Source organism: Nelusetta ayraudi, unplaced genomic scaffold (genome assembly GCF_046127955.1).
Source record: "Nelusetta ayraudi isolate G7.1 ecotype Tasmania unplaced genomic scaffold, CSIRO-AGI_Nayr_v1 ptg000033l, whole genome shotgun sequence".
NCBI lineage: Eukaryota > Metazoa > Chordata > Actinopteri > Tetraodontiformes > Monacanthidae > Nelusetta > Nelusetta ayraudi.
This window is the reverse complement of record NW_027466083.1, coordinates 5,842,501-5,857,289: the sequence shown is the minus strand read 5'-3', so window position 1 is coordinate 5,857,289 and position 14,789 is coordinate 5,842,501. Positions and strand designations below refer to the sequence as shown.

Below are 14,789 nucleotides of genomic sequence, written 5' to 3'. Positions count from 1 at the left end.
TGCTTTGTTAAGGTGATGTGTGGAAGACAATGTAAGAAAAGCTGCACTAACTGGAGGGCCTTAGTTGTAAATGCTGAAGGCATCAGACAGAATTAAAGAATGACCAGTGTTTGAAGTTTTTTTTTAAATTGTTATTTATTTATTTATTTGTTTGTTTGTTTTACTTTTTCAGCAATTATCTAGAGGATTTGGTATTCAAGACATCTGCACATTGGGTTTGTAGTCTTGATTTTAATCAGGCACTGCACTAGGCAGCTATGATAACAAACGGGGTCACCAGAGGTGCAGGCGAGCGGTGGTGGGACAGTTTCCCCGGAACTCCGCCGCGTTCCACCTGCCAGGACCGGGTTAATGTTTGGCTTAAGGACATGTTCGTGGGCCCGCCGCTGTCTGCTGGGAGCGGCCGGACGGAGGCAGTCAGCATTCCCGCTCGTCAGCTCGTCCAACATGGTGAGTGTTAGCATTAGCACGGACCTTCGTATAGGTCCGACATTCCCGGTGAACCGCGCTGAAGATCGATGTTGGCGCCACCGTAGCAGAGCGGCTTCTTCATAGAGTTTAATCGGCAAGAAGACCCCTGGCTCTGCCGCTCAACCGTGCTCTGACTATGGCACCATCTGTTTGAACGAAGCAAATTTAATTGTCATATTTTCCATATCTTTTCCTATTGTTGTTTCGCCAAAAAAACTGAAAAATATTAACAGTAATTGTTAATCAGGTATTAAGTAACCTCATTATTTATGTAAATGTATATGTCAAATAAAATGTATGTATGTATGTATGTAATTGAAGACTTAAAAAACGAAATTATCATTTATTATCTGTAAGTACATTAACGTGGAGCACCTCTTAAAATCAAATTTCGATATTTATGATGTAATGTGACTTAAAAACAAGTTATTTCGATGAATTAGACACATCTATTGCATTTTACTGATTTATCTGATTAATGTTTAAAATAAGTTTTACTGTAGTATATTTGTGTGTGTTTGTTGTGTTGATATTTCTAATTTCAATTTCAAATAATGAGCCATGTATGATGTGATTCTGCGATGTTTCAAATACACTGTGATTATAATATATGTGTGTGTGTGTGTGTGTGTGCGTGTGCGTGTGTTTGTGTTTGTATAAAATCAGATTGTATTGGAAACATCCAGCATCTGCCATGTCTATTTTTGTACTTGGTAATTGGTACAAGGTTTCCACCTTGCGGACAGTTTAAATTGCACTTAGTCATCTCCAGGCCTCTGACATATTAAATGAAAGCTTTAGTCTTCTTTTGATAATGTGCTAGTTACTGTACACTCTCGCTGTGTGTTCAGTCGTCAGACTCCCACTGGCTTCCCCCTGAGGACAGAGATCAGGTGCTGATGCAGCTCAGGGCCACAGGCTGGATGGAGGTGGAGGACCGAGACGCCATCTTCAAAGAGCTTCACTTCAAAACCTTCAACCAGGTGTGTGTGTGTGTGTGTGTGTGTGTGTGTGTGTGTGTGTGTGCCTGCGCGCACCCGCATTAAGAATATTTCTTTAAACCGAAGGTTTCTTCCATATTTTTTTTGTACAGTTGTCAGATCTCACTGCATAAAATTCATCAGTGTAACGCTGATGGGACTCACAGATACAGGGGTTTTAAACCCGATGATCTCTGGCCCATTGGTGGAGTCTGCCATTGATTTTTATGTAGTGACTTGAATATGGATTACGGCGGCCATTGCCCTAATCGTCAGATCCTGATTGGTTGCAGGTGCAGAATCGGGCGTAGGCCTCTTTACGCTAACTGGTTTCTTCTGTTGTGGAGATCTTCATGTTTCTGTCTCTAAAATGCTATTGACGGGATGATTTTGGAGAAGTTGCTGTCATTCAGTGAGTCAACACTGGGATCCAGCAACGTTCAAAATGCTGTTAAACGAAAAAATAAAGATAAAGAATGACACCAAAACAGAAGTCTGACAACATTAAAACCACCTCTTAAATTGCAATACTAATGATTTAAATAAAATGTTCTTTTAAGCTGTGTAATAAAACTAAAATCTTTGTTTGTCAGATGCTGAAATTTAAAGCATTCCCAATATTTAATCTTCTACACTGGATCCCAACTTCTCAAAACACGCTACTGAGTATATTTCTGACTAAATTAAATGATGTGGTGAGAAAAAACAGTAGTGGTACACGAACAAAAGCCTTGAACTTAAAATGAATGGACTTAGATTTTTTGTGTGTAAAATAATTAAACGGTATGCTGATGAGTTGTGCCAAAATTAGACTGTCAAGCAACTTTGTGTGCCTCCATTAACATGAAATTGTAAGTCTGAGGGAATCATATTTGTGCAAATTAAAAACAAAGCAAAGGGATCGTTTTTCAGATTAGTCTGTGATGGTTGAAGTGCGAAATGGGCCCAGTTTTGCTCTGCCTACGACCACTTGTGGAACACAGTTGCACCAAACACCAATTAGTGAACATTGAGTGTGTATTCAGTCACACTCCAGTACTCGTCTCGATTTAGCATCCAAGAATTTCCTAAATACTCTCTAATGGGTCTTTTTTTTTTTTAAACCATCATCCAGCTCCAAGTGCTAAAGACTTGAAAAGCTTGTCGTCACTTCATTAAATCGCTGGAAGCCAGAAATCCTCCAAACACTGTGAAGGTTGTGGCGATCCTCGCTGTCATCCAGGTCCTTCTGAACGGAGGCAAAGAGAAACACTTCGAGCTGAATGTAAACGTTGCGTCCAGCCGACGACTCGCTGCTTCTCCTCCTGCCCCGCGTCGCACCAAGCAAACCGTAACGTCTCAAGGCCACTTAGCGGACTTGCTCTAATCCCGTCCTTAGTCGTCTCAGCCCCTAAAATAGTCTGTTTTTACACTTCCCCCAGTGTTTGAAGCTGCCGTGGTGTGCGCGCCAGCTGACCCCCCCCCACCCGCCCGCATCTGCTCCTCCCGCCCTCCGCAGCCTCTCCTCTTACCCCCGGCGCGTCAGGCTGCATTAACGCTGAGACTCGCCAGGCCTCCAGTTGGCAGCAATTGGGGTTTCGATCAGAATTATTTCTTTCACAAACAGTCAAATTGGTTAAAATCTTTCATGTGCTTCTCAAACCACTAACAATCCCATCATTCCTCCTGCTAGACGTGCATGGCATTAGCCCCAACCCCAACCCCACATCCTCCCCCACCCCCACCGGCCCTCCTTACCCCATGCCACCCTCCCACTCTGCCTTTGTCTGTCCCTCATTCCCGTCCTGTGCCCCATGTCATTGGGGGGAATGAGCTCACATTGTTCCAATTTCACATGTTGGCAACTCGCTCCGCTTGGCTCTCCCCGTTCTTTCTCTTCACCCCCATTTGTCCCTCTTGCCACCCCTACAGCCTCGATCCCCACCCTGCATTAACCACCCCCCTAACTAAAAAAAAAAAAACGAGAAAAAAACCCCACTGAACTGCTGCAGCTCGTTTTTCATGACTGCTCTTAAAGGCCTTTTTACCGGCGGAGAATGGAGATGAGGAGCGACGTGCTGGCTGATTTCCATCCGCCACTTATCTGCGAGTGATGGGCTCGAGGAAATCAGATCCCCGGGAGTTTATAATGAGAATAACAAATCCGCCCCTGCTCTCCGAGAGGCGTTGCACTTCCCTCGCTGGCCCGCGGGTGGTGCTAGAGGTTCGTCGGTGACTGGATGCAACTCCGCCACGGAGAGAGTCATCTTGTGAGGAGATGCTCATTTTTGTTACCGCAAATAAAACCAAACCGGTTAAAAGCGGCTGGATTTGACCCTTTGACTCTTTTTTTCTTTATTTAATTACAATTACTGCGATATGATGCCCCCGTGAGCATCTTGGTCACGTGGCAGCGTCGTGTCACCGGTGCCCTGATGGTTTGAGGAGTGATTGTGAGTTCTCCTCCACTCTCCCAATCAGGGCCGGTGATATTTAAACAGGTCTGAAAGGGGAAATCCTCTCCCTGGAATCTCCGCCATCAGAGAGAATCCCTGCAATCACGTGCACATCGTGCGTGTGTGTGTGTGTGTGTGTGTGTGTGTGTGTGTGTGTGTGTGTGTGTGTGTGTGTGTGTGTGTGTGTGTAATACTGCAAACGCTGCCTGTGCTTGTTTTTAGGTTGCACTGACTGATGTTGTTTATGCACGGGGCCTTATGCCTTGTATGTTTACAGATGACCATCTGCTTTGCATTTTAGTGGATGGGCTGGAAACATTCACGCAACGCAAATATAATAGGTATCCTTATGATGCTGTTTGTGGAGGGCCGGTGAGCTGTGCCTGCTCAGCTGCTGTGTTCTGGTGCCATTTTATCTCAACTGATAAAATATACATGGTCATGTCATTTTGGAGGAAGTTGCACTTTGGATAAAAAAAAAGAAAAGACTTCAAATGGACAAAAGGTCCAAACTGCCTTTTTTTTTTTTTTTTTTTTTAACTGGTTTTAGTCACACATTAATGTTGATTCATCTGGCAAAAAGTTCAAAAGTATTTCCAGACATTATTTATTGTTAAGTGAAAATTTTAACACTCAGTGGAAAAAGTATCTAATTCATAGAAATAGTAAATTTTGTTTCCCAATGTTGTTGTTTTAAAATTTTAATGTTTGATGTAGTTTAATAAAAACAAATCATTCCTCAAAATAATCTAAAAATGTAAACGATAGAATACTTAAAAGGCCTATAATAGTTAATATAGCATAAAAATTTGACAGAAATTAGGCAATATTTTCAAGATTAAGATAGTTGTTTTTCGGGGAAAGACCTTTGCTTTTAAAAAAAAAAATAAAAAATCTAGTGCCATGCCAGCTTTAGAAAATTTACATTACTCGGGCAATTAATCAGCAGCTCAAAAGAAAAAAATGAAATACTGTAGCATAATTACAAATTGAAGTGTCAACTGTCAATCAATGCTTTTTACACAGCAATTTAAAAGAAAATCACAACCTTTACTTGGTCATAATTTGTGTCGAAATATTGCTGTGTCATCCAAAAAAGAATTGAGAAAAAAAATAATCTATGTGCCAATTTCTGGGTGTAAGTGTGTTTCAGTTTGTCAAAGTTCCTGATGCCAAGGAGAGTGCAGCTGTGCAGACGGCTCGGCTCGGCTCGGCTCAGCCCGGCTCGGCTCGGCTCTGCTCTGCTCTGACTCTCTCTCGGCTGCTTATGTTCAGTCAGCGTTTTGTTCTCGCCACCAAGTCTCCCAGAAGCTGCTATCTCTGGTTGCAGGCCTCGCTCCGCCTGTGTGCAGCCGAGGCTGAGCCGCTGGCGAACACAAACTCAGCGCGAGCGACGAGACACGTAAAAACTGAAGGAAAAAACAACAGGAAAAAAACAGAAAAAAAACCCTCGGCCCTCCAGCCACGTCGAAGCATTATGCACACATGTATGTAAACACTTGAAATCCTTCTCAGGTGGCCTCAGCACGTCTCCCCACTCAGAAACAGAGTTCACCTTAGCAAGGCCCGCCCGCCCGTTTTAGGTCCCCCCCCCCACCGTTGGTCTCCGAGGTGGAACTTTCCCACTGAGACGGTCGTCTCGTTTTGCCAGAAGTGCTAGAGGGAAGCGGTGAGGTGTGGCGCCCCGGCCTCGCCGCGCTGCAGCTCAGCGGGCCAGAGGCGAGACAGCGAGAGCTGAACCCACGCTGACGTGGACCATCTCCTCACCAGCCTGCTTTTCTGCTCTTTCCATTTTTGAAATCCTCGCTGGCTAATCTACGTTTAATGAGGGGTGTGTGTGTGTGTGTGTGTGTGTGTGTGTGTGTGTGTGTGTGTGTGTGTGTGTGTGTGTGTGTGTGTGTGTGTGTGGGAGGGGGTGTTGTTTGACTTTGCACGAAACGCAGCGCCTGAACGTGACGCAGCTCGTCTCACGTAAATAGATCCCTGCTTTGTTTGCCGGCACGTCAGTCCGTCAGCGACTGAAGCTCCTCGCTCGCTGCTCTGAGCGTCCGGAGGAGCTGGATGTTGCCGGGACCATCATCGGCTCTTGGCAACCTTGCTGGATAAATCGGAGCAACATTTTTGCTTCCAGTTACACGCCGAGCTTGTCCTCTCGGCTGCATCCCGGCCAGCTGGAAGCTCGCGAGGAGCACGTTGTGGAGAAATTAGATGTAAGAGGTGTAGTCATCATCATCATCATCATCACCATCACCATCACCACCACCTTCACCACCACCGTGGAGTTCACAGCCTTCTTGCCTTTCACTCTGGAGGAGGAGAGCTTTTCCAGGGCCTGATGCTGATGCGAGTGATGATGGGGCTGCTGCAGTAATCATTGGGTAGCGCTACGGAGGAGAGAGCGAGCGAGTGAGCGGCTTGGCTTCACGTACATATATGTGTGTGTGTGTCCTCGTGCCAGGGAGGTACGCGTGTATCTCTCTCTCTCTCTCTCTCTCTCTCTCTCTCTCTCTCACACACACACACACACACTCGTACCCGGCCTGCTTGCACGGCGTGTGTGTCCGTCTGAGACGAGCGAGGAGACGAAGGCACAATCTGCATGCACTTAGTCCTGGCAAGACCGAGCAGGCGTTCCTAAGCCCCTGGACGGCGCGGCGGTGGAAAACCAATCTGTAAATAACAGACACATGTGTTTGAAACTCGGCCCTGTATTCCAGCCCACGGCCGCAAGAAGGGGTGGGAGGGATGGAGGGAGGAGGGGGGAGAGTGCGGCAACGACGTCAAATTGTCTCGTCCAGTGTTGTGTGACAATCACGCCATAATAGCGCTCAATCGCCCCCCCCCCCCACCCCCCCCAACAGACTCCGCCTCTCCCCTCCGGAGCTGGGTAGGGGGCGGGGAAAATGGGTCCGGCCCGTCGGTTGTTTCTGATTATTTGAGATGTGGTGCCTGCACAGTGTCACGTCCAATTATCCGCCCCTGACAGCCCCTCGGCCGCCGGGCCAGTCGGAGGGGAAACTGGCTGATTGGCCGGAGAGTCTAGTCGGCCGGCGGAGGGGCTGGAGGGGCGGGAGGGGAGTGGGTGGGGGGTGTGGAAGGGCGGGGCCTGCGCAGGACAGACGGGCCAAACAAAAGCGTCCTTGACCTCCGGTGACACGGGACCTCACCGAGAGTTTGGCTGTGGCCTTTATTTTCTCGCTCGGCATCACGTGACCTGCGGGGGTGAAAGGCGGGCCGAGCGCCGCCACTCGTGTCCCGCTGCTCCCCTCCTCACCGCCAGCAGCCGACAGCACCGCCGTTGTTCACTTTGTTCCAGAAACTCCAGTTAGTTCATTGTAAATTCCTTTGGCCTTGCTGCAGCCACGCTAACACGCCCTCCTCTGCTTTCTAATTACCAAGGAAGAGACGCACAAAGGAGAATCCACATTATAATCTAACGTTTTAATTTCCTGATTGCATGTTTTTTTATGAAAAAAAAAATTACAAATACAGAGGTTCGAGATGCCGGTACAGCCTTCTAATCAGAGGTGGAACACCAGGAGTTTATAATTCCGCCACAGCAAAATTCCAGTTCAAGACCTTTGAATTCTTTCCAACGACGGGCTGCAGACAAACACGACAAACACTTTTGCACCCGCCGCTGAGCACACAGCCGCATGAGGCAATATTTGCGAAAACATTATTTGCATCCTAAAATTTGCTTGAAATCAGAGAATCTGTGGAAGGATACATGACAATATGAATTGCACAAAACTAAATATGTTTTTACTGTATCTCCCACCAATACCTTGCAATCATAAAAAAACCCTTTGTGAAATAAATGTAAACAAACGTCGTCCTCTGCCGTGTTAGTCGCTGCACTTTCCCATTTGCGATGTGAGAGCCTTTACCAACTCGGTTTGAATTGCTTTAGAGTGTTGTGGCCCATTTAGCAGATATCTGCAATTGAAATTGCTCGTATTAAAGTGAGGTCATGAAGCTGAAAAAAAAAGCAAATACCCTCTCTAGTAGGAACAGACATGTAAGTGTCTGAGTGTAAGGCACTAATGTTTTCTCCCAGTCCAGCAGAGCAGCTATAATCAGCAGGCAGCCGCTTCCACTGACCGCAAGCCCTCATTTCACCCCGAGAAATTAAAGCTAAATTAAAGCTCATCCTGCCTCGGATAATTAAGGCTCATTCCGATATCATTCCATCAAAAATAACTGTGATTACAACGCGTGAACTCTTTAGCTCTTTTCAAGTCAGGCGCGTGATAAATTTCATGTCTCGGCTTTGAAAAATAAACTTTTTTTTTTTTAGCAAACATATAATTAGCAGACATATTCTCACCAGGCTACACGTGTTCTAAAATTTTGAGGCAAAAGAAAAGAGGAAAAGATGTGAAGGCACAAACCTGATAGGTCCGGGGTTTGAATATTTACAATGATACTCGGCCGGCAATGTTCTGCAATATGATAGAGCTATTTCTGGGGTTGACATCAGGCGGGTAACCCTGCAGTCAACTGTGACCTCTAATCCCTCTGGAGTGCACGTGAAGCCACCGCGTCTGTTGAAGCCGTGTGAAACGCAGAGAGTTGTCGCTGCTTGAACCTCTTCGGCCTCTTTGCTAAATGGAAAACTTCAGACTTGGTTGTTTTTTTTTTTAGGCTATAAAATGTTTTTTGTCAGAGTGTGAGGTAGTGTTGTAGTACTCAAGGTTGGTCTTGGTCTCAAGACCACTTTTTAAGGGTCCCGGTCTCGTCTCGGACTCTGAGGCATTTTTACTCAATCTTGTCTCGGTCTCTGACTGGGCCGGCTCTGGATTTTTCATCAAGACCGGTCAAGACTGTAATGACACGATAATAACGGAAAATAATCCAGCTGCTGCCGTTTTATGCTCTGTTAGTGACACACCTATTATTCCTAGTTATTTTTTTAATTTTATGAAGCAAAGTTGTTTTTTTGAAAAGAGATGTTGCTGTCGATTTAGAAGCAAACTCGATCTTTAAAAAAAAAGATACTTTTTCTGTTTTGTTGTTATTGTTCTTTGATATATAAATTCTCCAAGTGGCTTGGTCTTGTCTCCGTCTCATCTTGATGATGTCTCGGTTGGTGCAGTTTAGACTACAACAGTAGCGTGAGGTTTCAGGAAGGGCAGGAGCCCCTCCAACTCCTCCGTGTCGGATCGGCCGGCCGCAGCAGCAGCAGCAGCAGCAGCAGCAGCAGCAGCTCGGCCAGACGGGCGAGTCGGGACGCGTCCGAGCGACACCTGACTGGCGAGCTGCTTGACCGTCCCCATTAGAGGCAGCCAGAGCTGAGAAGAAACAGACGGCTTGGCTCTCCAAATTGGTGCCAGTGGGGTCAAGTTCCAGGAATATGCCAATTACTTAAATTGATCGCCGGGACGGTTTTTCCTCGATAAGCAATTTCATCGCACCGCCGATCGCGTTACACGCGTCGTGCCCCGTGGGCTGCAAACAGGACGTCTCCAAAAGCGAAAAAAAAGAGACTCAAAGCAATTTCTTCCGTGAGAGTAATTGTGTCGGGTTGGTGTCAGGTGGTGCACGGGCCCGCAGCCGAGGCCTGTAAACAATGTTGTTTCAGTTGATTTAATTATGCAGAGAGGAAGTATTTAGGGGCTTAATTGAGATTGCAGTGGGAAATTGCTCCGAAATAGGTCCACTACACTGTGGACTTGACGAGGGATTTCTCTCGGCTCTTTGTAGATAATTAGCATAACCATAATCACTCCCCGCACGGCCTGTGATTGGACAAAGACTCGCGCCGCACTGAAAATATGACAAGTGTGTGTGTGCACTGCTGTGAGTGTGTGTCTGTATGTTGCCTGACCCTCCTGTGTGAAGGAGGTTGACCTATGTGCACGCACGCGTGCATAGGCTGCATCCACCATCCTGTGCCAAAATAGGAGCTGTTTGCATTTAGAGTTGTTGTTGTTGTTGTTGTATGCAGCTGTAGCTATTCAGCTTTTAATCATTCTGGGTTGAACTGAAAATAAAACTGAACATTTTCGGGATTTACTGCTGTTGATTTATGTACAATATAATAATAATAATAATAATAATAATAATAATAATAATAATAATAATAATAATAATCTGATGTCTTTACTTTAGCATTATTTCTATAATAATAGTTTATATTACTATCACCAGATATAGCACTTTGTATTAATACTCGTGTGTAATAAGTGCTGTTATTATATCTTGGAGGCCATTTTTAATATGCTATTTCACTTCTGGACGGAGGAGAGTTTAGTGGTCTGGTGACCTCATCTGAACACTCAAAAAGCTTTTGTTTGGCTTGTTCGCATTCGTTCATTTCATTTGACAGAACTTTTTTTCTTTAGAATGGGCAGAAACCTTTTTTCAGAAAAATCTGAATCATGCTTTTTGGTAAGATTTCAGTTCAGAGATTGATGGGGTTTTGTAGCACAGACAAAAGCCTCCATGTCTAATTTGCTTGTTGTAAGAATTACATCCACTTCCTGCTTTTCTCGCTATGATCCTCCATGTTTTCCTTCCCAACCAGGCGTTTGGCTTCATGTCAAGAGTGGCTCTGCAGGCAGAGAAGATGAACCATCATCCAGAATGGTTCAACGTTTATAATAAGGTAAGAAATCATTCGGCATGATGGCGGCCAGCTCATGATTTGTAATGGCGACGTCTGCAGTCTGCTGCTGCAGCGTCTGCTTTTGTCTTGTATCCACTTCAAGAAACCGCAGATTGTAGAGCGGCGCTGCAGTTGCACACAGGAGTTTGAGTTACTGCAGGAGATACAGTGCTGCGGTCGCTTCACTTCCAATCACACAGACGTTGAGATCAGTCCGGATAAAGTCAGATTTGCTTTCACACCAAACAAGCCCTGCTGGTTGTGGATGGCTCTCCGCACTAAAGCCTGAAACACACTCACTAAGTCAAGGTGACAGCAAAACGCTGCACACTCGCAACATTATCCCCTGGGTTTTTTTTTTCTCCCTCCGACACCTCGCAGCCTCAACGTTTGTGCTTTCCTCCGCCTCAGAAATTAAGTGGCGGCCGATTTGACAGAGCCAGTCCCCGGGAATCTCTCAGCTTTAGGCCGAAGCCGGCGAGATGCCGTGTGGTCGACCAGGTCGCTCCGACAGGAATGCCGCTGCTAAGCCGCTCTTTATGAAAGTGGCTGCAGAGCAGAGCTGCAGGTCTCCGGGCGCCCGCGGCACTTTTCGCCAGACGCTCACACACGGGTCTGAAGGAAACTCTCCCACAGTAACGCACGATGCACACTGAGCCTCGGCTAATGTTCACGACGCTCCTCTCTGATTTCTTGCCGTCCTCTATTATGAGTTTCGTTTTGCTCTGCCTCATTTGTTCAGAGATTTTCCCCCCGAAACCCTCAAAATTGAATTAATAAATGCAGCTTTTTTTTAAAGAGAAAAAAAGCCATCATCTATTTTTGTCTGTAAATCTGTTTGCATGATGTCGACCCCCTGCGCAGTGCTGGCTTAGCCTCAGCGAGCGTATTGTAATGGCCAGCAGCCTCCTCGCTTCTGTCCAAAACTATCACCTTTTCCACTCGGCCAAACAAGAATGTAAAAGCAACTGTTTGTGGTTTCAGCAGAGCTGTGTGGCAGAACGCCTCCCTGGCTGCTGCAGCTGGGTACGGTGCCCGTGTCCAGCTTCCTGCAGTCCTGTTATTACAGTAATGCCACAGAGAAAACCAAACCGCAACCTGTGCTTAATGTCTGAATCTGGCGACGAGTGTAACCGGAGAAGCTGCGCTGGAGTGAAGCGAAGCGGCGGGTAAACCGCTGCTCGGCGGGAAACGACAGGCGACAAGCCTGGATCTAAAAACAAAAAAAAAGACGCAAGGCGCAGTAACAGAGTGTGTGTCTGTGTTCACAATAGGTCCAGGTCACACTGACGACACACGACTGCGGAGGACTGTCAAAGCGGGATGTCAAAATGGCCAAGTTCATCGACAAAGTTGCAGGTTCAATGTGATGTCTTTGTGCTCTTTTTCTTCCTGTTTTGTTTTGATCCAGAAAACCAAAACAAAATATGTGTGAGACATTTTCTTTTGCAATCGCACAATATTGTTCACAAATTTCTCCCAGAATAAAACTGCTTTGGGAAACCATCTGCCTTCTGTGACTGCGTAATGGCATTTTTGAGGCTTTGTGCAGAAAACTTTCTTCCGTGCTTTCGATCCGGGGTCCCGTCGCTAAGTGACTCTGACACATTTCAATTTCAGCGCGTGTGGCTTTTTCTAGATTTTCACACCAGTGTTTGTTTTCGCACGTGGAATTAGACGGGGGAGTAATTGCTCGCCAGCACTTTGTCCGGCACTTGTGAAATCATCCAGGAGATACTTTCCCCCTCGTCAGTCCTCCTCCCGACCACATGTTCTCCTGTCGGCTCCGGAGAGAGGAGCAGAATGAGGAAGAGGTCAAAGTTAGTGGGAAGCAGATTTATTTGATTTAAAAGGGATGAGCCAGATGGGAGTGCTGTGTTTTACCGACTACGGAGCCATCAGGAGAAGATCAGCGACGAGTAAAGAGCCGAGTAGAAGCCAAAGCAGTAGGAGGGACCTGTGTTGCACTAGCACGCCGCCGTCTGTGGCCTTTTCCTGATGCTCTCAACACTTGAAACCTGCAGCAGAGCGCCTGATGCTCCTCTCCGCCTTGCCCTGAGGACTTTAATCCAGATGTTGATATCTTTAATTATACCACTATCCAGGAGAAGCTGTCCAGGAGAAATCCAGATTGCTTGACCACAGTGAGATAATGTGTGATGACGCTTTCGTGGTACAATATTCTTCACCGTTTTTGTTCCCCGTTAGAATCTTGCGTTGATTTAATAAAAAAAATGATTCACGTTCAACGGGTTCACAAGAATTCATACCAGATTGGCTCTGTATTCATTCCTATTCACTGTAAAATGTTTTCCAGCAATAATATACATCTCCAGCTCGACAGAGAACTTCTCAAAATGTGAAAAGTCGCTCTTTTGTGTGTCTTCCACTTGCTCTAATTTCTAATAAATTTGTCAAAAAACAGAGTTCTTGAGTTCAACCTTTTGTGATGTCACAAAAGGCACAGTACCTCTCCAAGTGGGTGTTTGCAGTGATGATGTGTGGATGATGAAGGACCTTGATCTTTAAGGTCGTCCTTCAGAGCAGCATCAGCTGAGGAGTTTTCCTATTAGCACAGATCACGTTCAACTCATGGTTAGCGTCTCTTCATGTAATGAGATAGATGAGAGATAAGTTTTCATTAGTTGTGTTCACTGTGATTCTTAAACTGGTGAAATTGCCATTATTGTTCAATACAGATGATACAAATTGACTACATTACATACTGCCTTAAAAACTTGAGCTAACATAACTTGAAAAGGCCATTGGTATCAATCTTCAGTAGTTAAACTGAATAAGATAAATGGATAAGAACCATTGTATCTTACTTAGGCAAGACATGGAAAATTTTCTTGGATGGACATAGTTAGTCATTTTAACTCTGACTGTTCAGTTCAAACAGCAAATAGTTAGGTCAACAACTAGTATATTTGAATGTTTTATTGTTGAAATAATGTGTAAGTGAGGGTTTCTTGACAAGAGAAAGTACGTTTTTCTTAATGCATGATGTAACCTTGTAAGTTCTTTCTATTCAAGTTCAAACAATAAATGTTAGATTATTACACAACCTGTGTAATCTACCTTCCTCGGTTGAAATAAAGCTTTTCTCAAAGTTGAGTTTACTCAGGGTAAACAATTGCGCTTCATTGTTTTAGTAGTAGTAGTAGTAACAGTTGTAGTTTATGTAATGGAGCTTCAAAGCTTCGGTTTCAGCAGGAGTTTGTAAACAAACCACTAAAGCTAGAGCTCTGGACCGTTTATGTGATGCTTAGCCGTGCAAAGTTCCTCCACTGGAGTCCAGGGTGAAGAATAAAGATCCCAAACTGGACAGAATACGTGGGAACATTAATCCAGGCCTGGTTTGAGTCTTGGTAACAAAAGTGATCATCAGCATGTTCTCAAACTGAAGCCGAACTGCCGTTGCAGCCAGGGGAGGGAGGGACCAGGGTCTCCACAGCCTGAGCCGGCTGGCCGTCACTTCAGCTCTCCTTGCATACAAACGTTACTGTTGCCAGACATGAAGTTTTCTCTTGTCTGCCGACTGGGCACAGCGAGAACATGATTCTTGTGAGATTTGACAGGCTGAGAAAAAATATCACAATGTGTATTGCATTACTAAACAAATTGCAAAATTGCCACAGCGATAAAATGACAGTATATTGCAGAGTCTGCAGGGACCCACCACAACCTCTGGTATGTGTGTGTGTGTGTGTGTGTGTGCTACCCCCCTGTGTGTACTATTCAAAGCAACAAAAGTATTACAAAATGACGATGTCTGTTGTGAAACTTTGTGTTTAAAGACAATATAAATGTTGAATGGTTCTTCCCAGGATTCAAACAGATTAAAGTGGCCCAGGAGACCCGGCTGAGACATTTTTTTATCCATAATTAAACCGGTGATGAGGCAACATGCAACTCCCCCAAACCCCATCCCTGTAAAAAAAAAAAAAAAAAATAAAAAAACACTTATCACACTCAAGTGTTCTAAATGGAGATGGGATTTTAAAAAAAAACCTGAGGAAAATGTTTACGATGAAACCAGACGCTCCACTGCAGTTGTGTTGTTTGGGACCATTTACTCAACATTCTGCTTGGTGTCACGGCCAAGTTCAAGGACTCGGGTGATAAATCCAAATCACTAAATCTCTCATCGGCTCGATTTGCTCTGGCAGCATTGCAGACACTCATTTTCTGAGGTGGACACTGAACACGTTGCGTGGCCGACCTGGATGACCAGGTGACCAGAATCTAACCAAGAACCTCCACCACACTGGTCTCCACCAAGCTGCTCTT

At 45.3% G+C, this 14,789-nt stretch overlaps 1 protein-coding gene across 1 annotated transcript; it reads left to right on the top strand.

Moving 5' to 3' along the window:
• Nucleotides 1-265: 265 nt before the first annotated feature.
• LOC142891945 (pterin-4-alpha-carbinolamine dehydratase 2) lies at nucleotides 266-12,000 on the top strand. The gene is made up of 4 exons (XM_076031890.1): nucleotides 266-450; nucleotides 1,323-1,454; nucleotides 10,416-10,496; nucleotides 11,771-12,000. The coding sequence occupies exons 1-4, from the start codon at nucleotides 352-354 to the stop codon at nucleotides 11,864-11,866; spliced, it is 408 nt and encodes a 135-aa protein (XP_075888005.1). The 5' UTR covers nucleotides 266-351; the 3' UTR covers nucleotides 11,867-12,000.
• Nucleotides 12,001-14,789: the final 2,789 nt, after the last annotated feature.